The 26,023-nt window shown below is 41.2% G+C and overlaps 2 protein-coding genes across 2 annotated transcripts in view; both read right to left on the reverse strand.

Annotated features, from left to right (window-relative positions):
* Positions 1–208: 208 nt before the first annotated feature.
* LOC138851593 (uncharacterized) overlaps positions 209–26,023 on the reverse strand; it is a gene marked incomplete at its 3' end in the record, with an annotated part of 39,978 nt that continues 14,163 nt past the window's right edge. Inside the window, exons 2-3 of the mRNA XM_070080850.1 lie at positions 5,438–5,523; positions 209–445 (exon numbers count right to left, since the gene is read on the reverse strand). Of these exons, the coding sequence (XP_069936951.1) occupies positions 209–445; positions 5,438–5,523 (323 nt within the window). The remainder of the gene's footprint in view (positions 446–5,437; positions 5,524–26,023) is intronic.
* LOC138851592 (BLOC-1-related complex subunit 8 homolog) lies at positions 5,153–8,312 on the reverse strand. Its single transcript, XM_070080849.1, is given in 2 exon segments — positions 5,153–7,318; positions 7,474–8,312. Coding segments are annotated over 2 exon segments (633 nt in total). The 5' UTR covers positions 7,838–8,312; the 3' UTR covers positions 5,153–7,049.

Genomic DNA, 26,023 nt, shown 5'->3' on the forward strand with positions numbered 1-26,023 from the left:
CGTTGAGTTGCATTTCCGACAACCCAGAGAATTCAGATTGAATTTAGGTTTCAGACTGTGAACAATGCCTTCCATTACAAAGTTATCTAATTTGAATATGCCACTACTATTATTGTATAATGAATGTTTAACATTTCTAAATAATTTTTCGAGTAATTAATGAAGTAATACTCAGTAATGCCTTAATTATCTATACTGAAATACTCACCTCCATTTTCTTATTAATCTCTTGCATCACAGGATCAGTATGATATTTGAAGTATTGTCCAGGGGCCCCCTTTATGAGCCACGACTCGAGGCCCCACCTCCAGTTGTTCCTAGACACCAGGTCCTCGACTGTTTCCGGGGGTTTAATCTTACCCTGGATTGTGAGGTGAGCGATTAATGATGAGCTGTACCCTGTGATTATGACCAGACAGAACACCAGCCACACTACTACCATCACCTGTAAACACGAAATAAATTGATACTGGGACAACCGGTAATGTAAAAAATCAGATTAAATAACTGTAGTGATACTGGTCCTGTGGGGAGCAGCAGCAGGATAATACTGCACCACCTCTAGGGGCCCTTAACAACAACAACAGTTTGGTGTGTGTCATGGGCACCAACACATGGTGTGTGATTCTCTCCTACTTTATCCATTTATCAGCGATGCAGATTACATGGTGAGTTTAAATATGTGGCCTGTAGTTATAACTTTTCTCTTGACATATGCAAGACATCACCATCCCTGTAGAAGCCATTATTAGATGTACTAGTCATTATATTTTGTTGTTGCAGAAGTACTATGAAGATTCTATGTTCAATAAAGCCTAGAGATAAGGCCTGTGTTTCTATCACAACAATTTATTGAACATAGAATCCTGGGCTACCTGGTGGTGATCCTGCGCTAGACTACATCACAACATGGAGCGTTTACTGAAACCTGAGAGGCTAGACTGTGACCCCAGCTTATCAACGGCTGCTCAGGAATGGAAGCACTGGTTTAAGACTTTCGAAAACTTCTTGGGAGCCCTTCCTAAAGAAGATCTAGATAAACTAAGTCTGCTCATCAATTTTGTGTCACCTAAGATATATGAGGCTATTTCTGAGTGTAATACCTACGAAGATGCTATCAAAACCCTCAAGTCTCAGTATATTAAACCTACAAATGAAATCTTTGCACGCTATCGCCTTGCAACTCGCCGCCAGCAGATTGATGAGTCCTTAGAGGAATACTTTCAAGCACTGAAAATTTTAGGTAAGGACTGTCACTTCCAAGCAGTGACAGCTGCTCAGTATTGTGAAGAGTCCATCAGGGATGCTTTTATCAGTGGCCTGCAATCACCAATAATAAGGCAGCGTTTATTGGAGAATAAAACTCTCGACTTAGCCGCTGCCTTTGACCAGGCAAGAGCTCTAGATTCAGCCCAGAAGAATTCTGAAGTATACAGTACCACTCAGCCTTCTCGAGTGGTAAGTGCTGCAATTCCTGACCAAGACTCTTGCAATGAAGTTACTGGGGAACCTGCCTCAGTGACAGCAGCAGCAGGTACGGTGTGTTTCTTTTGTGGTTTTTCAAGACATCCACGTCCAAAGTGTCCTGCTCGTGAAGCAATGTGCCATAAATGCCACAAGAAAGGTCACTTTGCTAAAGTATGTCGTGCTAATGCATCAACAAGAGCTAGTGCCTCCACACATTCCAGTGATCATGCGACTCTAGCAACAGTGACTTCTGCGGCTACTCCAAATTCACTGTCAAAGGCAGTTGTGAAAGTATTCATCAAAGGAACAGAAGTAGATGGTCTTATTGATAGTGGCAGCTCAGAGAGTTTCATCAACCTTGACTTAGTTAAACGGCTCTCCTTGACTCTACATCACTCATCAGGTACCGTTTCCATGGCATCAACATCTCTCTCTATTCAGACCTTAGGGTTTTGTAAGGTAAATCTCAGAGTTAATGGAAAGGATTATCAAGATGTACATTTAGCTATTCTGCCACAACTGTGCTCTGATGTTATCCTTGGTCAGGACTTTCAGAAGCTGCATGGTAGTGTCACCTTAACATATGGAGGTGAACTGCCTCCTCTTGTTGTCTGTGGACTTAGCACTTTAAGGGTAGACCCACCAAAGCTGTTTGCAAATCTTACCGCGGATTGCCATCCTATATCAGCTAAGTCACGCCGCTATTCTTATGAGGATCGGATGTTCATTGAGAAAGAAACTCAGAGGCTGCTGAAGGAGGGTATTATAGAACCGAGTGATTCCCCTTGGCGTGCACAGGTTGTTGTTGTTAAAGATGGTTATAGGAAACGGAGACTGGCTATCGATTACTCTGAGACAATCAACAAATTTACACTTCTTGATGGGTACCCTCTACCTCGAATTGACGATACAGTGAACAAAATTGCTCAGTACTACGTGTTTAGCACAATTGATCTGCAGAGTGCCTATCATCAAGTCCCTATAAGGAATGAAGATAAACCATACACAGCGTTTCAGGCTAGTGATGGCCTGTATCAGTTTACCAGAGTCCCTTTTGGAGTCACCAATGGGGTAGCCTGCTTCCAACGAATTATGGATTCACTCATTCAGGAAGAGCAACTCATGGGAACTTACGCGTATTTAGATAATGTTACCATTTGTGGCAAGACCCAGGAGGAACATGATGCAAACCTTGATAAGTTTTTGGAAGCCGCCAAGAAGAAAAATATCAGTTACAATGAGGAAAAGTGCACTTTTTCAACTAAAAGGCTTAGCATCCTTGGTTATGTAGTGGAAGGAGGTTCAATATTCCCAGACCCTGAACGACTACGACCTCTACGGGAACTTCCAATGCCTCAAGACAAAAAGTCACTCCGAAGAACTCTTGGTCTCTTTGCTTATTACTCACAATGGATCTACAACTATTCAAGTAAAGTCCGCCCATTGAGTGCTACCACATTTCCTGTGACAAAGGAAGCAGAAGCCGCTTTCCATACTCTCAAACAGGACATTGAAAACTCAGTAGTTCAAGCCATTGATGAGTCCCTACCATTCGAAGTGGAAACGGATGCATCTGACATTGCCATTGCTGCAGTCTTATCTCAGGCAGGACGACCAGTAGCCTTCTTTTCGAGAACTTTTCAAGGATCAGAGAAATGTTATGCTGCTGTAGAAAAGGAAGCCCAGGCCATCATAGAAGCAGTTCGCCACTGGAGGCATTATTTAACTGGTAGACATTTCACCATAAGGACTGACCAACGGTCCGTGATGTATATGTTCGACAAGAGGCACAAAAGTAGGATAAAGAATGACAAGATATTACGCTGGAGGATGGAACTATCGTGTTATGACTTTGATATTCTGTACCGACCGGGTCAAGAGAACATCTCACCTGATGCATTCTCTAGGTCCCACTGTGGAGCAGCATGTCATGATTTGCAATCACTCTCAGCTCTCCACAAGGCTTTGTGTCACCCAGGAGTTACACGCCTGTACCATTTTGTCAAATCAAAGAACATGCCCTACTCAGTGGAAGATGTGCGACAAGTGATCAGAGCATGCAGAGTATGTGCAGAGTGCAAGCCAAACTTTCATCAGCCAGAGAAGACTCATCTCATAAAATCCACCCAGCCTTTCGAAAGATTGAATATAGATTTCAAAGGACCTCTACCAAGCACAAATCAGAATAGGTATTTCCTTAACATAGTAGATGAATATTCAAGGTTTCCCTTTGTATTCCCCTGTGCAAATATGGCTGCTTCAACTGTTATTAGTTGTCTTTCACAGTTGTTCTCTATTTTTGGTATGCCAGCTTATATCCATTCAGACAGGGGATCCTCGTTCATGAGTAACGAACTTCAGGAGTTTTTGGCTAGCAAAGGTATTGCCTGCAGCAGAACAACAAGCTACAACCCTCAAGGCAATGGTCAAGTGGAGCGGTTCAATGGTACTATATGGAAGGCAGTTACAATGACATTAAAGTCGCGCAATCTACCTGTTCAACACTGGCAAACTGTCCTACCTGATGCTCTTCACTCTATTAGATCACTGCTGTGCACAGCTACTAATGCAACCCCTCATGAAAGACTCCTCAACTATTCACGTCGTTCCTCTACGGGAGCCTCCGTGCCCACTTGGTTATGTCATCCTGGACCCGTTCTCCTGAAGAGTCACCGTAGGATGAACAAGACGGATCCTTTAGTGGAAGAGGTAGAGCTCCTGCAAGCTAATCCACATTACGCCCACATTCGCTACCAAAATGGTGAAGAGACTACAGTATCTACAAGACATTTAGCCCCAGTTGAAATCCCTATTAGTGTGGAATCTCAAGATACACCAATAGATGTGAAAGATGCTTCGTTTTCTCCTGGAAAGCCCCTTGAGACTACCCCTATGGAAATAGAGGATTCTGCTCCAGCAGTTAATCAAACCCCGCTGGAAAATATCGAACCTGGTGAAGAGGCTCAAGGGCTACGAAGGTCGGGACGTGTACGTCGCCCACCTAACAGTTTGGGAGATTACTGTCTCTGATATTTTAGAAGGGGGAGATTGTAGTGATACTGGTCCTGTGGGGAGCAGCAGCAGGATAATACTGCACCACCTCTAGGGGCCCTTAACAACAACAACAGTTTGGTGTGTGTCATGGGCACCAACACATGGTGTGTGATTCTCTCCTACTTTATCCATTTATCAGCGATGCAGATTACATGGTGAGTTTAAATATGTGGCCTGTAGTTATAACTTTTCTCTTGACATATGCAAGACATCACCATCCCTGTAGAAGCCATTATTAGATGTACTAGTCATTATATTTTGTTGTTGCAGAAGTACTATGAAGATTCTATGTTCAATAAAGCCTAGAGATAAGGCCTGTGTTTCTATCACAACACTAGAGCACTAGAGCTCAAACAAAGGGAGTTCATGAAGACATCAAAGGGATATATATGAACACTAGGGGGGACACATTTCAAGAAAACGATTAACGAGGCTATGAAAAGGGTATATGAGTTTACTGGAGAGGGCAAGACAGGTCATAATAACACTCGAGGTTCATCCTCGAGGTTTTTCTGGTGATTAATAGAGTCATATATAAGGTTCTCGAGGTAATACACAGTTATCTTAAAATCATACAAGTGGTGTGTTATTCCATGCTAAAAATGCACTACTAGATATAAGAACATAAGAACATAAGAACGAAGGAACACTGCAGAAGGCCTACTGGCCCATGCGAGGCAGGTCCAAGTCTCCTACCGGCTTAAGCCAATGCACCCAACCTAGTCAGGTCAGGTCACATTGACTTAAGGGAGGAACACAGCAGTGTTCATAAACTATATTGTTTCATAATGTACATACATGAACAGGATTTTAAAATGTAATTTTCATTTTACACTACAAATACTGTACACATTTATACAAGCAGAGGTACAATGATAGTAATCTGAAAGAGTAAATGAATTTTGTAGTGACAGACACAAGCAGCAAGTGGAATCATAACAGCAGACGGTATTCCCATGTCATCTGCTCTTATTACAAAATTAATTTTCTTGGCCATATATTCTTGAAAAGATGAAGATAATTAATCCACAGTTTCCAAATGCACACTGTAGTACAGATAAATTATATAAATACAGATACTGTACTCATTTCTATTCTAAGCTTAGATGTTCTAGCCACTGTCATAACTTGCTAATTTATTAGCTATTACTGGAATTTTCTCTTCTGGAAGACTTGACTTTCAAAACATTACTACAGCTAGAAAATTATTTTTTTTTAAGTAGTGGTTGATAATTTATGTCAGTTCAATGATAGTTTTTGAAAAATCATTTATCTATGCCCTTGACACCATAATATAGTTTTTGTAAAATTATTGATCTATTCCCTTGACAGCTTTACAGTCAAAGAAGTTTTGGGCGGTCAAAATAGAAACTCTTAACTCGTATTATCCACTTTTTACTGTATTATTTTTATTTCAAAATGAGATTTCAAATACCAATTCCTTCTAGTTAATTTCACATAGACATTCGTACACTTGGATTTCAAAAGCAATTAACTATATTTTTAAGTGTGCTTTGAAATTTTGTGCCAATTATTTTTAGGTACAGAATTAGACTCGTTATATGCTTTGGAAGTACTACCTAAATTTTATCCTATGTACAACAATTGGACATGTCCCCTGGAATCACAAGTGGCGTTTGCCTAGTGAGCACAACTGTACTAAAATGAAAGTATCAATGAATCAACTAGCAATTATAAAGATCAAGCAACTAAGGTACACCATTCAATTATAAAATCAATACAGTACATGAAAAATACACTCGATGGCATCATTGAAGATTGGCAATATTTATAATTCACTTTGCAATAACTACCTTTACATTTTCTGGTACAAATACAGTATTATGAAATACGACAGTGACAAGATATTTTTTTATTCTATATAAGCTTGAGCAAGTGTTTGTCTTATATAAATAAATCAATAAATATTAAATGTGAGAGCAAATTTTATCAAATCACTTTGTGTGTCTAGTACAGTTATTAAGAGAATGCAGGACTATGAAATACGACAGTGACAAGATATTTTTTTATTCTATATAAGCTTGAGCAAGTGTTTGTCTTATATAAATAAATCAATAAATATTAAATGTGAGAGCAAATTTTATCAAATCACTTTATGTGTCTAGTACAGTTATTAAGAGAATGCAGGACTTGGCTCTCCCATGAATTTAGTTTGTTTACCAAGGAAGTATCATAAAAATAATGATACCATAATAAAGATGATCTAACAATGGGAAAGAAAGAAAAAATGCTAAGAATAGCAACACAATTTACAAGGATAACAGAGTATGTGTTCTTTACTTGCCATTGCCAATACAAGTACAAAATATTTCATCCATTACTGCCACATTTTGTCAAACATTAAAACAATTAATTTTTTCAAAAAATATAATAATGTGAAATGATCTGAATTTCAAAATCACTTGTTACCCATCCAACAACAATTACAGTATTTCAAGAAAAAATGAAATTAATCACTTCTAAAGTACTCTTTTCTGGTTTTCACTTATTAGAAGGCTTTCATGCTGCTAACTGGAGTCCTCATTCTTTTCCTTATCATCAATGTTCTCATTCTCTTTCTTTTCAGATTTATCTCCATCTTTCTTATCTCCTTTCTCCTTTTCCTTGCGAGTGTGACTCTCATATGAGCTTCTGGCATGTTGAAGGGCTGACTCAACACGAGAGGCAGTTTCCCTGAAAGCATCCGGTAGGTCGGGAAGGTCAGGAAGGTCGATGGAAGTGATGTGGGAAGAGAGGCGCTTGTACATGCTCGGCTCCCGTTGCTTTATCATACAATCTGGGTGCAACTAAATGGTCAGATAGGAGCTATTTTGGTAGAATCACATGCACTGTTTGTAGCCACCACCGAACCACACTTCAAATTTATCACAGTGGAACATCACGTTATTTTCTGTTTCCCAGTGGAAGCCCTTGTTGATATCTGATTGTAACTTCTTCAGTGTCATCTGCGTGTCTGTTCATATTTCAGCTGCTGACGATGAAATATGGCACTCTTCAAGAGCTCCTGCAGTGAAGTAAATTTTTCACTGGCATCCTTCATTACTCGAACAGCACCTAAAGCATACTCCACATCATAACAAGCTCCTTGTAGCTGTGAATGGAGTGCAGTGACATGTTGACGACGGGTAACAGTAGGAGGCAGTGCACGACGCACGTGCTCCTGCAGTCGATAGACTGCCAATGAAGGCTCATTGGCTGATATGTGAATATTTTCACTGACACGCTCCAAGGCTTTTTTAACTTTAATTTCCAAATCAGGATCATTAGGAGGATATGGAGGAGACATTGTGGCCATTGTGGTTCTCTAATCTGTTTTGCTAACTGTTCGTCAATGCAGTACTTTTAACATTATTATTGCAGTGTTGTGGTCTGATGTTACTACAGTCTCCCAGGATGCATAAACCTTGTAGCTTGATGTTTAAGTAAGTTTATTCAGGTACTGGTAGACATAAATACAGTTACATAAATTTTTATACATAGCAGCATATGTGTAGATTACCTAGGTTAATCCAAGAAAGTCAGACAAAGTAACTTAGTTCCACTGAGGTACCATATTAATGTATATTACCTTGGTTCCTCCCGTTTAATGCTACAAAGATGGTCTTCTTCAGGATACATGTTTGCCTTAGTTTCACTCTTACCTGACGACTACACGAGCTGTTATGCAGTGATTAGTACTCACCTATTTGTGGTTGCAGGGGTCAATTCACTGCTCCTGGCCCCACCTCTTCCCTGATCACTACTAGATCCACTCTCTCCCTGCTCCAAGATTTATTATTATTATAATCAAAAAGAAGAGCTAAGCCACCCTGCTCTTAACATAAGAACATAAGAACGAAGGAACACTGCAGAAGGCCTACTGGCCCATGCGAGGCAGGTCCAAGTCTCCTACCGGCTTAAGCCAATGCACCCAACCTAGTCAGGTCAGGTCACATTGACTTAAGGGAGGAACACGGCAACCGACCTGTTAGCACAAGCTATCAGGTCTAACTCACACCCACCCACATCTACTCATGTATTTATCCAACCTATTTTTAAAGCTACACAACGTTCTGGCCTCTATAACGGTACTTGGGAGTTTGTTCCACTCATCCACAACTCTATTACCAAACCAGTACTTTCCTATATCCTTCCTGAATCTGAATTTTTCCAACTTAAAACCATTGCTGCGAGTCCTGTCTAGGCTAGATATTTTCAGCACACTATTTACATCCCCTTTATTTATTCCTGTCTTCCACTTATACACCTCAATCATATCCCCCCTAATTCTACGTCTTTCTAGAGAGTGCAGTTTCAGGGCCCTTAGTCTATCCTCATAGGGAAGGTTTCTGATACATGGGATCATCTTTGTCATCCTCCTTTGTACATTTTCCAGAGAATTTATATCCATTCTGTAATACGGTGACCAAAACTGTGCAGCATAATCTAAATGAGGCCTAACCAAGGATGTATAGAGTTGAAGAACAACCTGAGGACTCCTATTATTTATGCTTCTTGATATGAAGCCAAGGATTCTATTAGCTTTATTGCGAACACTTATGCACTGTTGTCTTGGTTTCAGATTACTGCTAACCAGAACTCCTAAATCTTTTTCGCAATCCGTAATATTAAGATCTACATTATTTAGTTTATATGTGGCATGGTTATTGTCCTGTCCAACATTTAGAACTTTGCATTTGTCTATATTAAACTGCATCTGCCACTTCTCCGACCACTGCATCAGTCTATTCAAATCTTCCTGGAGTGCTCGAATGTCCTCGTCAGAATGAATTCGACGGCCTATTTTGGTGTCATCGGCAAACTTGCCGATGTCGCTCTTTATGCCCTCATCTATGTCGTTTATGTAGATTGTGAACAGCAGGGGGCCCAACACTGACCCCTGTGGAACACCGCTCGTGACGCTTCCCCACTCTGATTTCTCCCCATTTATGCAAACTCTCTGCTGCCTATTTGTCAACCATGCCTCTATCCAGGAAAAAATTTCTCCTCCTATTCCATGTGCTTTAATTTTCCTCAATAGTCTCTGATGTGGGACCCTGTCAAAAGCCTTACTGAAGTCCATATACACAATATCATATTCATTACCATGATCTACCTCCTCAAATACCTTAGTGAAAAAAGTTAATAAATTCGTAAGGCAGGAACGCCCCTTTGTAAAACCATGCTGAGATTCGTTGATTAATTTATGCTTTTCAAGGTGGCTACGAACTGCCTCGGCAATTATTGATTCCATAAATTTTCCCACTATGGAGGTTAGGCTTATTGGTCTATAGTTCGAAGCTAAGGACCTGTCACCTGTTTTGAAAATAGGTATCACATTTGCCATTTTCCACTTATCTGGCACCATGCCAGTTTGTAGTGATATGTTGAAAAGATTAGCCAAAGGTGTGCTAAGCTCCTCTTTACATTCCTTTAGAACCCTTGCATACAGTTCATCAGGGCCTGGGGATTTGTTAGGTTTTAATTTATCTATTTGCCTAAGGACCATGTCACTTGTGACCCTAATAGTGCACAGTTTATTATCGTCCTGTTCTACATAATTTATCATTACTGGAATATCGCTGGTATCCTCCTGTGTAAAAACTGAGAGGAAGTATGTGTTAAAAATTCTACACATTTCCTTATCACTGTCAGTGAGCTGACCCGAGGAACTTTTGAGTGGGCCTATCTTGTCCCTGATCTTACTTCTGTATACCTGAAAGAATCCTTTTGGGTTAGTCTTCGATTCTCTTGCAACTTTAACCTCATAATCTCTTTTTGCTTTTCTAATTCCCTTTTTTATTTCTCTCTTTAACTGAATATATCGATTTCTTAATTGCCCCTCTCCTCTTTTGATTTGCCTATATATGCCTCTCTTTTGACCAATCAGATATTTTAATCTATTGTTCATCCATTTAGGATCATTTTTGTTTGATCTGATTTCCCTATTTGGAACATAATTTGACTGAGCAGCTAGAACTATGCCCTGGAAAGCATCATATCGGCAACCATCACCACCTACCTGACCCTTAGTCAGGTCATTCCAGTTCAGCCCACCTAAGTAATTTTTCAGTCCTATGAAATCAGCCAAGCGAAAGTCAGGGACGGAGACTTGATTGCCATTATTAGGGGAATTCCATGATATGTTAAAACTGAGTGATTTGTGATCACTCTCCCCAAGCTCATCATTAACCTCAAGATTATTAATTAGTGTTTCCCTACTGGCAAGAACCAAGTCAAGGAGGTTATTTCCCCTAGTTGGCTCTGTCACAAACTGTTTTAAAAAACAATCCTGGATCGTATCAAGAAAGTCACCCGACTCTAAATTTCCTGTCAAATTGCTCCAGTCAATCTGTCTATAGTTGAAATCTCCCATTAGCACAACATTTTCGTATGTAGATGCCTTACGAATTTCGTCCCATAGAAGTTTACTGCACTCCCTATCAAGATTTGGGGCCCTGTAAATCACACCCAAAATTAGTTTTTCTCGGCCCTCGAGAAGCTGTAACCAAACAGATTCAGTGGCTGACGCTTCTAATTTAATATCTTGTCTAACACAACAATTTAAATTGTCTCTGACATACATCGCTACTCCACCACCTTTCCTGTTGACCCTGTCAGTGTGGAATAATTTATAGCCTTGTATGTGACATTCAGAGGGCATCTCTCTATCTTTCAGATTGAGCCAGGTCTCTGTTATAGCAATAATATCTATGTTTCCTGCACTTGCAATTAATCTTAGCTCATCTATCTTATTTCTAACACTCCTGCTATTAGTATAGTAAACCTTAAGGGAGCTAGTCCCTTGCTGCCCTCTGCTGTCCCCCTTTGTTTGCTGACCTGTTCTATTGTCTTTATTTATAACTTCATGCTGAATGCCTTTTATACATTTACTGTTTCCAACCCTAGTGTTGCAACCTGCTTGTTTCCCACACACACCCATACCTCTATCTTCCATCAGTTTAAAATCATAGGCATTTCACCAATGGCCTTCTCAATCGAGTCTGCAAGTGCTACCACCCCTGCCCCAGAGAGATGTACCCCATCCCTTGCATACATATCATGTTTGCCATAAAAGTTGTTCCAGTTGTCAATGAATGGGATTGCAAGTTCCTTGCAGTATCTGTCTAGCCAGCAATTTACACCAATTGCCCTAGACAACCATTCATTTCCTACTCCCCTTCTAGGCAAGATGCTACATATGATTGGGATCCCTCCCTTAGACTTAATGAAATCTATAGCTGACCTGTACTTATCTAGCAGCTCTTCTCTCCTACCCTTCCCAATATCATTTCCACCAGCACTGAGACAGATAATGGGCTTGTTCCCATTACCTGACATGATATTATCCAGCCTGTTGACAATGTCCCCAACACCAGCTCCAGGGAAGCACACTCTATCTCTCATCTTCTTATTCCTATTACAAAAAGCACGGTCAACATATCTTACCTGAGAGTCACCAACCACAAGAATGCGCTTACCTTCATTAGCAGGGGCAGTAGTACCCTTACCTTCACTGGCCACTGAAGTACATTCATCCTGGAGAACAGAGAAGCGATTTCCTACCTTCAGATCTTCACTCTTAACTTTCCTTACTCTGATGCGCCTCCCATTACTGTGAACAACTCGCCACTTGTAGCAGGTGCTGGGCTGCACCTCACTGCTGGTAGCCGTTGCTACCTCCCCACCTACAGCCTCCTCACAGTGAGAGACAGACTGCACCTCACTGCTAGAAGCCTCATTCCCCACATCTCCAACCACCTCACACTCTCTCCCAGGCCCATTGAGGTGGACCTTCAGCCTCCTAATCTCCTCCTGGAGAAGCAAGACCTCCTCCTTCAACTCTCCAACCTCAGTTTTTAAAACACTGCAGAAGCAAGCCATGCTTTGTAACCGTCCACGCTAATCCCCAAAGCAGCTCAGGGTCTGTGACCTCACGTGACGACTGACCACTAAGACCATGCAAAGGTTTCTGAGGCCATGTAAAAGGTTCCTTTGACCATAAAAAGAAGTACACGATGCAGTGCAGAAGATACATGTGGCCATGACTCGAATGGTTCCTGAGGCCATTGAAAAGTTACATGAAACCATGCAAAAGGTACATGAGGCCATGCAAAAGGTACAAGAGGCCATGGAAGAAGTACATGAGGCCATGCAAAAGTTCTTGAGCCCATGTGTGTCATGGTACAGGGGTCTTACAATTTATTCAGCGTATGTCACACTTCCATATAGGCTGCCTCCCGATCAGTGAACGACAGATTCTAAGAATTTAACGATCTAATAAGTACCCCATTATTATATCAGTACCTCGGTTCATCGACCAGTCACCTAATTGTAGTTGCAGGGGTCGAGTCATAGCTCCTGGTCCCGCCTCTTCCCTGGTCACTACCAGGACCATTCCCTGTTTCAAGAGCTTTATTATACCTCTTCTTAAAGCTATGTATGGTTCCTGCCTTCACTACATCACACACCAGATTGCTTCACTGTGACTGAAGAAATAGTTCCTAACATCTCTGTGGCTCATCCGAGTTTTTAACTTTCAGCTGTGACCCCTTGTTGCTGTGTCACATCTCTGAAACATTCTGTCCCTATCAACCCTGTCACTTTCTCTCAGTAATTTACATACCGTTATCATGTCCTCCATATCTCTCCTGTGTTCCAGTGTTGTCATGCTGAGTTCCCTTAACCTCTATTCAGCCCCGGGACTAGTCTTGTTGCAAATCTTTGCACTTTCTCTAATTTCTTGGCCAGGTGTGGGTTCCATATTGGTGCGGCATATTCGAATATGGGCCTGACGTACGAGACGTACAGTGTCGTGAATGACGCCTTACTTAGATGTCGAAACGCTATGCTTAGATTTACCAGGCGCCCATACGCTGCTGCAGTTATTTTGGATGATTTGCGCCTCAGGAGATATATTCGGTATGATGCTCACCCCAAGATCCTTTTCCATGAGTGAGCTTTGCAGCCGCTAACCTCTTAGGCTGTACTCCGTCTGCGGTCTCCGTTGTCCATCTCCAAGCTTCATAAGTTTGCACTTGCTGAGGCTAAACTCCAGGAGCCATTTGTCGGACCAGGGTTGCAGCCCGTCCAGTTCCTCTTGTACTCTTACCTGATCCTCGTCAGTAGTGTTACATCGTCTGTAAACAGAGACACCTCTGGCTATATCCCTTCCGTCATGTCATTCACTTATACAAGAAACAGAACCGGATCTAGGACTGACCCTTATGGAACCCCAATCGACACATGGACCCACTCTGACACCTTGTCTCGGATCCTGATCCCTGAACCATTTCAGTACTTTCTCTCCTATTCCTGCCTGCTTCTCTACTTTTTGGACGAGTCTTTTGCATACTCTAGACCAATGCTGCATACATCAACTCCTACATGCTCCAGAATCATTCTGCAAATTGCAAGCCTATCCTGAATGTTCGAGGTAAATGTGTATGATACAGGCCCATCTTGAATGTTCTTGACAAATACTACATGCTCCCTGATTTACTTGTATGCTCCACGCTCATCCTTTAGGTTTCAAATCCATCCTGACTCCTTTACGGTGGCCCGTGGCCTGGTGGCAAAAGCTCTTGCTTCACACTTTGAGGATCCGGGTTTGATTCCGGGAAAGGGGTGGAAACATTGGGCGTGTTTCCTTTCATCTTTCATCTTAAGGACTTGACGCCCATTTGGCATGCTCCAAGAGATGCTGCATGCTGTAGGGTCATTCCATATGCTCTGGGCCCATGCTCAAGGCCATTCATCCACACTTCAGGTTTACTTTAAGTGTCCAATGATAATATTGAACGTTAAGGACCATCGTGCATGCTCTAGGGTCATTCTGCATGATACAGGTCTGTTCTGATGCTTCCAACTTATCCTGCAGTCTCCGGTATCATTTTGCATGCTAACGTTTCATCGTGCCTACTCCATGCCTATTGTATATGCTTCAGGCCCATCCTACAGGATGGATGGATGGATGAAGGCCAATTTTGCATACTCCAGGCATTTCTTTTATTCTCTAGTCCCATTATGAAATCTATAAATCCTTCCTGCATGCTCGAGGCCTGAGCTGCGTTATCCAGTTTCTAACCGCAAGCTACGTTTCCATCATAAATGTTTTAAGAGGTTCATCATGTACGCTCCTGCATGTTACAGGCCCATTCTGCACTCTTCAGGTAATATTGTAAGCACTAGGGCTATCCTGTCATGCACACTCCAGGTACATGGTTTATTCTCAGTGCACATCGTGCATGTCTCAGATGATCATGAGCGCTGTAGACCAGAGCTAAAATCCCGTCCTTCATTATCCAGGCCCACCCTGCATTATCTAGACAAATCCTGCACTATCCAGGCACATCCTGCATTATCCAGACCCATCATTCATTCTCCAAGTTCATGAAGAAAAAAGGCACACTACCGTGACTGGAAGAATACACAAATAACCCGCACATAAAAGAGGGAAGCTTATGACGACGTTCCTACTTGTACCACATGCGAGCCACACGAGTGTGAAGCCAGTATATATACGAGTGTGAGGAATTAGAAGCAGAAGTAGTAGTGACAGTAATAAGTAGGGGAATAGGTTATAGAGAAGGAATGCAATAGTAGAGGTAGTAGTACTAGTGATGGTACTAGCAGTAGTAGTAGTAGTAATGGAGTGGTGGTCCTATTAGTAGAGGCAGAAGTGGAGTAAGTCTACGGATAAGAAAAAGGAGCAGTGCAAAAGAACTAATGGCCCACAAGGGGTAGGAATAAAAAAAAACAGGAATGGGGGATGAATTGATGGGCGGAACAGGAGGTGGGACCAGCTAATAGAAGAGCATAAGATGTGAGAGGCACTGAGAGGCTGAGTAGGTTCATCAGGGTGAGGGACTGAAGAAGTCTACAGCATTCCTTCAAACTTATTTTAAATAACCAAATTATTGGTCACAAAGACAAATGCTGAGATAAGTGATCAGTGCATTAAACGCTTGAAACAATCAATTTGGCTTGTGATCTGGATAAAAATAGACTAGTGTAAAATATTCACAATTGTTCCTGCTTGTTATCGAAGATTTAAGGAGGTGAAGATTGAGGTCCATGACCAAAACGGGTCTATACAAAATTCCGACAACATTTTTTTAGAGACATTTTGAAGTATCTGAAAATTAACATACAAATGTTGGTCTGAAATCATATTTTTTTTCCGACTTCTACTTTGTAGTTTAAGCTCATCAAAAATTCTTCCTCAGCTCCAAGAACTCAATGACACAAGTAAACGTTAAAAGGGAGAAACTATCTTCAGGACACTCATACTCTGACCTCGTAACTGGTCATCGTCTCAATAAGTCTTGCGCCAGGAGACAGCTGTGGAGAAAATTCTCCAGTTGTGAAGGGGGCGATATCCCCCTCTAAAAAGGAGGTAGCTCCTCTCAAAAGGGAATAGTGAAAGAGGGCTACTATCTTTCTCATTCCCACAAAAACAACAGCTCAGCTGTACGTGTTCATTAGCAAGCAACATTGCAAATTGATCCCACATCAGAAACATATGTTAGACTAAGGCGTCATGAGAACACTTCTCTCCTTACAAGAGCATGTGCTCGATTGTACACTAGTGTATAAGTCTGAGGGAACTACTGTTTCACCAGACCATTAAAAATTAGAGATGAATTACCTTGATCTTGATACAATAGTTAGGGGTATTAAGTCACACAGCCCGCATCTAAAATGCAAAGAAACAGTAATCCTTGACTGAAGTCTGTTGCATGCTGGCATCGATTATCTGTGTTCCATATGTCAGCAGAATCTTCCTTGAAGGAAGGGAGCAGACGCTGGTAGGACAAACTGCAGTGATTTTTCGATAGGTGAAGATTTTAAAGAAGCGGACGGTGTCCAGACGTGGGCACCCGTGCCAACTTAAGTCGAAATGCAGAGACAGTTGTGGCTGGTTGCGAGTGCATTTCCCATGTGTGTACTGATAATCTTCAGGAAGAATAACGGAAGAGTTAAGAATCACGTAACTCTCCCATGTGCATGAGTGCAACACATCCTTCCTACCACAAATTATTACGGACTAATATGAGTTACATTCGTCAGGCGACGTGTGTCAAGCAGACAACAGAAGACGTGGCCATGAGTATCATACCTTTTCAAATCAAGTTAGCGGTAACGGCTTCAGTGAAGTCACCAGCATCACATGCTCTCATTACAAAATGAGCCAGGTAAGTTCAACCTCATCTTACATCTTCCGTTCAGTACTGCAGTACCTAGGGTTGATGTTAGGGAACTAGGGCTCACGATATCGAGATCGTGATTTACTTTCGATTGCCCAGTTCCGGGTAACTTCAAGACCACAACCTTGAAGTAACCTGGTATTGGGTATTGAAACAGTGGCATATGTAATCTATAAGAATATAATATCCCTTTGTACACACCTTTCAAACAGCCCCGTAGGACACTGACAGCCAACACAAAGGGGATACCCAGGTTGCGGCTACTGGGGATCTGAGCTGTCAACTAATAAGTGCGGTTTTATGATTAAGTATTGCCCCATGTTGTTTTTATTATGTAAACGTCCCTACAACAACGTTATTTCCTAATGAATTAAGCACTGTCCCTCACCTTACATATTGTTGGTCTCGGATCTTTCAGTTATTCACAACCTACGAGAGATGGCCCACAGTTTCATGAGAGATTTAAGCTACGGCTGTTTGGAATCTTTAGGATGTTCAGCTAAAGTTTCTGGCCTCTTAATGGTTTTGAATTAATGTTTTTGGGTCTCTTGAAAGTGTTGAGCTACAGATCTTTTTTTGTGACGAAGAAGTGATGAAACAAAGACAAAAATGGATCTGTTTAGTGAAGGATGGGTCGGTAGGCGGCTGGTTCAGCAGCGATCCCCAGCTGTATAAAACAGTAGTGCTGAGTATCACGCAATGAATTCCTGTCATCCACTGCCATATTCGCTGAAGTAACCACATGACGACGTTCCACACTATAACACACACCATCAGTGCTAACCATAAGCCGCCTGTACATAGTGATAAGCTAATTTAATATTAAACGTATTAGTAATATATTGCCGCTAAGTTTGAGCTGTGGTAATCTTCACCTTAACCGTTGATAAACAGCCAGCACACAGTACTAGTATTAGCATTAAAAAATACTTTTAATCCTAATTATCATCAGTGTGACAGTGGTGGTCGACTGATGGCAAACTGAAGTATCAGTGTGCAAAATCAGTAAGAATAAGTTACTTTTATTAAGAGTTTGTGTGTTAGCAAACTGACATTTTTTGATGGCAACAAAAAAAATTCATTCTAATTTGATTTTTATAGCTCAGGACTTGCCAAATTAGTAATCATAATAAAATACTGATATATTCTGAAGCAGTTTCTGTGAGAAAAAAAAGTCAGGCTGCCACTGGTGCTATGTATTAAATTAAATTTTGTTTTTCCTGTAAATATTTTATTTTGCCCTTCGTTTAATTTATTTCATTTCTAATTTTCCAGTGAACGACTTTATAAAAACGGAGTTTGTTATCAAATCCCATAAATTACTCTGATAAGGACTATACAGCATGATAATTTGAAGGATATAATGTACAAGTCTTTTCGAGATCATTACAAGATAAGATAAACTGAGTGTATAGAGCAATACAATACAATACAATACAATACAATACAATACAATACAATACAATAGGAATCCTTAAGAGACTGATATTATTATTATAATCAAGGGGGAAGCGCTAAACCCGGAGGATTATACAGCGCCTGGGGGGGGGGATGTGGAAGGCATTCAGGCTTAATTCAGGGAACTGGAGCACAGATCCAATTCCCTAAATCAAGAGCCCCTCACCAACATTAAGAGACTGATAAAAAAAAGTTTATTGACAGTTTCTTATTACTTAAGATATGGTAAAATGATCTATATAATACAGTACACAAGAAATCTTTCGCAATTCAGCCAATTAGCTAAAAGATCACAAGAGATAAAAAATATTTGAATTATTTCGTATTTTATATGCATTGCAGTGAGTTCTTTAGAACTTGTAAAATTAATAACAAAATCTTTTCCTGCTGAAATGTATTAATAATAATTACTCACCAGTGAAAGGTCGTATTATTGACAGGTGTTGTGGCAGATGTTTGGCCTTCAGTGACACTAAGCTCAACGAATCAATCTCGTATCCACTTACAAACTCCATAACACGCAGTCGCTCTGCTGTTGGTCCTAAAGGTGCACCACAATCAGCCTCCTCTCGTTGAAATTCTCCCAACATTCCATTAAATTTACCTTCAGTTTCAGATCCCCAAGATCGATTACTCGTCTCACGAACCTCGATGCTGCTCAGTGTGTACAAGAAATTAGAAATTATAATGCAAGCATGAATATGTGGGGTTTTAATGCTTGAAAATGTAGTTTATATTCTTTGTCAATTTATTTGATGGTTTAACAGTGAAAACATTTCCAGCATGAGGCCTAGCTTCTCCCTACGAGCCCCGTGAGGGCGGGGAATGTGGCTAGGCCTGGGGACAGTTGGTCCCAAAGATGAGGGGGTACTTGTACCTCCTCCCATGGGAGACTTAAGTCTCGAGACACTCCCCAGATAGGGAGCCAAGGCCGGGTCACCACTACTTGGAAAAGACCCGGGCCGGGAGAGTACCGGCGAATAAAAAAAAATAAATTCTCATTAATTATTGAAAGATTTTTGTCGTGTACTAAATTAGATAAGGTCTAACCTGCAGTTGAGCTTAAGAGAGATGAGAGAAACGAGCCTAGCGTCAACACAATCTCTGTAAGTAACTAGAGAAATTGGCTGGTCACTCAGAGGTTGGTAATCAGAATATGGGAGGTTCCGCATCACAATGAACTTAATCTTGTGACCCATGAAATTCTGAAATTGGTCTGAAGAAGAAATTTTTAATTATTTTTGTTCTTATTCTGTTGTGCAGGAATTTCGTTTACTAATTAAATATAACAAAAAAATAATTAATCACCAAGAAAAAATGATTTGCCTGTGATGAATTAAATGCAAAATGCTGAGACTAGAAAGTTTTGAAGCAAAATCTTTAAATTAAAAATTTAAAACGAACGTCTCGATTTAAGAAAAAGATTGATAAAAGCTGAACGTCTGATCAAGAGAGTGGAAATTAGGAGTCAAACATTAACATATAAAGAGAGTGTTATATGGCAGACGAACCTGGTACTATACAGGAACAGAACTGCGGTGTAGGAAGGAGCTGTTGTATATTTTATCGATTTCCTTTTCTTGATAAGCAGAAAAGTGTCACACACACTTATTTTTTTTCAAAACTTAATGTAAAAGTTAATAAAACTTACCTTAAAAAACTTAACCTTATCATAACAAGCGCAATTTAATTTAGACTAACCCATCTAAATATTTTTAGATAAGTTTCAAATAATTTAATAATTCATTTTTTTTATTTTATTAACACATCAGTCGATTCCCACCAAGGCAGGGTGGCTCGAAAAAGAAAAACTTTCACCATCATTCACTCCATCACTGTCTTGCCAGAAGGGTGCTTTACACTACAGTTTTTAAACTGCAACATTAACACCCCTCCTTCAGAGTGCCCTCAGACATGACATCTCCACTGCCTCCAGCCCTCTCCTTGTTGCAACATTCATCACCCATGCTTCACGCCCATACAAGAGTGTTGTTACAATTATACTCTCATACATTCCCCTCTTTGCTTCAATTTGCTTTCACGGAAAAAGTTCTTTGTCTCCACACTGTACTTCCCATCTCCAGGACTCAAGTCCGGCCTGACGGTTTCCCTGAACCCCTTCATAAATGTTACTTTGCTCACACTCCAACAGCAAGTCAAGTACTAAAAACCATTTGTCTCTATTCACTCCTATCAAATACGCTCACACACGCTGGAAGTCCAGTCCCAGGAAGGCAGCCAGGGGGTTATTGGTAATTCCCCTAATGCTTGATGGGAGGCTGTTGAACAGTCTTGGGCCCCAGACACTTATGGTGTTTTCTCTTAGTGTACCAATGGCGCCCCTACTTTTAATTGGGGGCATTTTGCATCGCCTGCCCAGTCTTTTACTTTCGTAGGGAGTGATTTCTGTGTGCAGATTTGGGACCATTCCTTCCAGGATTTTCCAAGTGTAGATTATGATATCTCTCCCTCCTGCGTTCCAACGAGTACAAGTCAAGTGCTTCCAAGCGTTCCCAGTAGTTAAGGTGCTTGACAGAACTTATACATGCAGTAAAGGATCTCTGTACACTCTCTCGATCTGCAATTTCACCTGCTTTGAATGGAGATGTTAATGTACAGCAGTATTCCAGCCTAGAGAGAACAAGTGATTTGAAAAAGATCATCATTGGCTTGGCATCTCTCGTTCTGAAAGTTCTCATTATCCATCCTATCATTTTCTTTGCACTTGTGATCGTGGCACTGTTGTGATCCTTGAAAGTGAGATCCTCAGACATTACTACTCCCAGGTCCCTTACAAAATTTTTCCTCTCTATTGAATGGCCAGAGTATGTAGTATACTCTGTTCTAGTTATTATCTCCTCCAGTTTTCCATAACGGAGTAGTTGGAATCTGTCCAAATTGAACATCATATTGTTTTCCGTTGCCCACTGGAAAACTTTGTTTATATCTTCTTGGAGGTTAACCGCGTCCTCAGTAGATGACAGCCTCATGCAGATCCTAGTATCATCCCCAAAGGATGATACGGAGCTGTGGTGTATGTCTCTGTCTATGTCTGATATGAGGATGAGGAGTAAGATGGGGGCGAGTACTGTGCCTTGTGGAACAGAGCTCTTCACTATGGCAGCCTCCGATTTAACTCTGTTGACCACTACTCTCTGTGTTCGATTTGTTAGGAAGTTGAAGATCCATCTCCCCACTTTCCCAGTTATTCTTTTAGCACGTATTTTGTGGGCTATTACGCCATGATCACATTCGTCAAATGCTTTTGCAAAGTCTGTGTATATTACATCTGCATTCTGATTTTCTTCCAGTGCATCCAAAGCCATATCATAGTGATCCAGTAGTTGTGAGAGGCAGAAGTGACCTGCCCTGAACCCATGTTGCGCTGGATTGTGCATATTTTGGGAATCCAGATGATTTGCAATCCTGCTTCTTAGCACTCTTTCAAAGATTTTTATGATGTGGGACGTCAGAGCTATTGGTCTATAGTTCTTAGCTAATGCTTTGCTGCCACCTTTATGGAGTGGGGCTATATCCGTTGTTTTAAGTGACTGGAATTTCACCCATGTCCAAGCTCCTCCTCCATAGTGTACTTAGGGCACGCGAGAGGGGTTTCTTGCAGTTCTTAATACATACAGAGTTCCACGAGTCTGGGCCCGGGGCTGAGTGCATGGGCATGTTGTCAATGGCTTTTTCGAAGTCTATCGGAGTTAGGGTAATGTCGGAAATCTGGCATACATTTATGGAGTTTTGAGGCTCATTCATGAAGAAATCATTTGGGTCGTCGATCCTCAGACTGATTAGTGGCTCACTAAACACAAAGTCATACTGGGATTTCAGTATTTCACTCATTTCCTTGTTGTCATCTGTGTAAGTCCCATCCTGTCTGAGTAAGGGCCCGATACTAGATGTGGTATTTGCCTTGTTTTTGGCATATGAAAAGAAATATTTCGAATTCCTTTCAATTTCACTAATAGCTTTAAGCTCTTCCTGTCTCTCCTGTCTCTCCTGTCTCTCCTGGTTCCTGTAAGAGTCATTTAACTTAAGTTCGATAGCTTCCACTTCCCTGGTCAGCGCCTCCTTTCGTGTATCAGATATTCTAGCACTCCTGAGGAGCTCAGTGACTCTTCATCGTCTTCTATAGAGGGAACGTCTTTCTCTCTCCAGTTTACTCCTGCTCTTCTTCTTTCTTAGGGGAATATGCCTAGAACATGCTTCAGCTGCCAGGAAGTTGATCCTTTCAAGGCACTGGTTTGGATCCATGTTATTTAAGACATCTTCCCAACATATTTCATTTAGGACATATTCGGCACGACGCACACACACACACACACACACACACACAAACACACTCATTAACACTAATATATATATATATATTTTTTTTTATTATCACACTGGCCGATTCCCACCAAGGCAGGGTGGCCCGAAAAAAGAAAAACTTTTACCATCATTCACTCCATCACTGTCTTGCCAGAAGGGTGCTTTACACTACAGTTTTTAAACTGCAACATGTATATGGTACTGAATAATTTTCCAAACTGCGGCCAGCCAGGACTGGATCTTCCCACACATTCTCCCGCCTGAAGAGACAGAACAATGTTCACATCGCCTTAGTCACTCAACCAGCTATCCTACAAAGATCATGCACCCTGCAGAGCTAGGTGTTATTCATGATCCGAGGACACTGGTGGTAGTGGTAATAGTAGTAGCAGCATACTGCATATTGCCGCAGTCACGGTAGTCTTTTCATTTTTTATTTAATTTAACATGTCGATCACTTATTAAATTCCCAGGATACAAATTTCTATCTTTCGTTTTTCCAAAACAATGATAACTGAAACTTACCAATAAACAGATTTTTAGACAGGTGAAAGAGAGATGTGGGACTCGACTGCTGCACAAGCTGGACGTCCGCCTCCCCGCTGTTACAATATAAACATCTTCGGTACACCCACACATCGCCTCGCACTGGTGATGCGACATACAGCTATGATCATTCACACAAACACATACAGGTAATATATTCATGATTATGTTTTATTAATACGGATTTAAAAATCATTTGAAAGTTACCCAAGAAATTCCAATCTGGAAGTTCCAAAACTTAAATTAATTGACTGATGTGTTTCCAAAATTAATAATTTAATTTGAATGAAATATTAATACGGTTAGTGAAAGAGAAACAAAATTTCTACAAGGTATATTCTACACATAGATCAGTATTTATCAGAATAATCTCTATTTAAGGTATGCCACAGCCCTTTTAGGATAAATACTGCAAATATTTCACAAACACTTAGTTGAATTCATGGATTCGAAACCACGAGAATTTATTACATGATAAGCTTTATTACTGAGCTACAAGCTGCATTTTTATATAAACTATTTATAGAGATCAGCAATATATCTTACTATGTTCATAGATAAAATCAACGTCTTATTAAAAAACAATTAAAAAATGCTACGAAGGAGATCGCCAGCCTGCGATGCTTCATATATTTTGCTTGGGAACAAGGGTTTAACACTGTTGACATCGGCCATTGTTTCAGACTTCATCGTGAATATCAACCGAAGATGACATAGTGTCAATTCTCTGCATTACATCTTTGCTTCTGGGGAGTGAAGACACATCTAAATTCTGGAAGACTTTCATTCACCTTCCCTAACCTTTGACCTCATACACTCACGCCCCATTTCACCCACCTTTCCTAGTCGGTGTTCCTCCACACTTACGATCCCACAATGTCACAAACCGTGTCAGACTCCCGGGAATCTTCCCGCAAGTACCGCAGTAGTGGCGCTCGGCCAACATGCAGCTGCCAGGTGTGCCGCAGGGATTGTGACCTTAATCCATCAGAATCCATCATCCTTTCACACAATGAATATCTAGGATTCTGGAGGCCTCCTACTGGGAAGAACCATATGCCCTTCCCAGCAGAGAGAGAGCTTTACCCCAACACAGAACTTAATAACTGCTATCAAATATAACATCCACCACAATGTTACACACGAAAATGACTCCTTACGAAAGCAAACGACTCAGCAGAAGATGCAACATTCCCCCAATGAAAAGCAAGGGCGCCACGATTACACTAAGAGACACAATAAGAGTCCCAGCATACATAAAGGGGATTACCAATAGACCCCTGTCTTCAAGAAGGCACTGGACGGGCACCTACAGTCAATACCTGATCAACCGGCTGTGGTTTGTGTATGTCGGCTTACGTGTGGCCAGCAGTAATAGCCTGGTTAATCAGCTCTGTTCCACCACGAGGCCTGGTCTCAGACCAGGCCGCGGGGGCGTTGACCCCAGAAACCCTCTCCAGGTATACTCCAGGTAGGACGCTGTAACTTCCTTAAAGCAGCTCGCCCTACAACTGCTACCAAATTTACTGATAATTAAAGAAAATCAACAATACCTCATCAGTCACTGGATCCTAGCACGACCTCCTGTTGTTTAGTAATGATTGTCTGTTTGTCCCAACCTGGAAGGACAAGTCTCTAGCAACATCTGTTATTAGGGCAATAAATGAATTCCCAAGAAATGTCAACATTGTCGGTCTTTCCTCTAGTGCGATTGTGAGGGAAAAGTTCAATAGATAGGAGTAGCGAGGGAGTATATAGTAACAATAGTTTCATTGCCGGCTACTTGTTAAGGTAGGGTAAGTCCAGCTCCCACTATTGCCCCCCCCCCTTCGTTTTTTCCCCCTCCCCGAAAGTGATAGTTTGATTGCCGGCTGCTTGTTAAGGTAGGGTCAGTCTAGCTCCCGCTATCCCTTCCCCTCCCTCTTCCCCCCCCCCCGAAAGGTGACGTGTGGGGCTCCGGTCAAACAGTAAATCACTCGACTCACAGCTCCCAACACTACTGTAAGTACACGCCTGATCATATTTTAGTGGACTTATTGGTTGAAAGCTTCACTTTTGACCAATAATTAACTTAGTCCTTTCAGTCTTTATCTGTTAAATGTTTTAATAATCACCACATCTTTTAGGTATTGTACTTATCATGGAGAGTGATTTCTTAAGCAGTGGGTAATCTGTCTCTCTTTACAGCTTGGAATGACAGAGAGGGTCACCTGCCAACCAACGAGAAGAATAGAAGGAGACGGACTAACGTCCTGAGACGTCCCATGTTTAATCTACTTACCTGTTATGTAAGCCAACACAGGACCTAACCCCTCATCATAGCAGTGGTAACAAACCTGTTTTCCTGTCATCTGAAGTAATTATTCACGGCTACACTCTGTGAAGAACGAGCCGGTGGTGGTCACCAACACCTGCTACCCCCCACATCAGCAACGGCTACGATTTCAACAACACGCAGTGTCACCAACACCTGACACCCCATTACCACGATATACCTATATTAGCGTTGAGTTCAAATGTAATTTTTTTCATTTCATTTTTCATTTTTCTTTCAATTAGGATACCCATTCATGTTTTATTGTTTTACATTTTCCGTTTCTAAATAATAAAGTGTTTATCATTGTCTGTTATTATTTCTTTTTCTATTCATTAATTTTCCTGAGGAGGAGCCAGCCTTGGTAATACTGACTGAAGTTGTTACAGGGCTGAGTAAGCCTTCACAAGTGGCGACCTTGCCAGGATCAACTCGACTGAATCAAGATTCAACTCCATCTCGAATCTACCATTGGAACTTCAACGCCGCATACCACAGACGGTTACCACCAGCCATGAGTAATCATTCTCTATGGTAGGACTACAGTACAGGTATTTAAAAGATTTGGTGATTGTTATAGTCTCAATTTATTGTAAGTCAAGTCAGGCAGGATATAATATTTAATTCTGCCACCTTTTTGTTCGAGCTTGAA

Source organism: Cherax quadricarinatus, unplaced genomic scaffold (assembly GCF_038502225.1).
Source record: "Cherax quadricarinatus isolate ZL_2023a unplaced genomic scaffold, ASM3850222v1 Contig1103, whole genome shotgun sequence".
NCBI lineage: Eukaryota > Metazoa > Arthropoda > Malacostraca > Decapoda > Parastacidae > Cherax > Cherax quadricarinatus.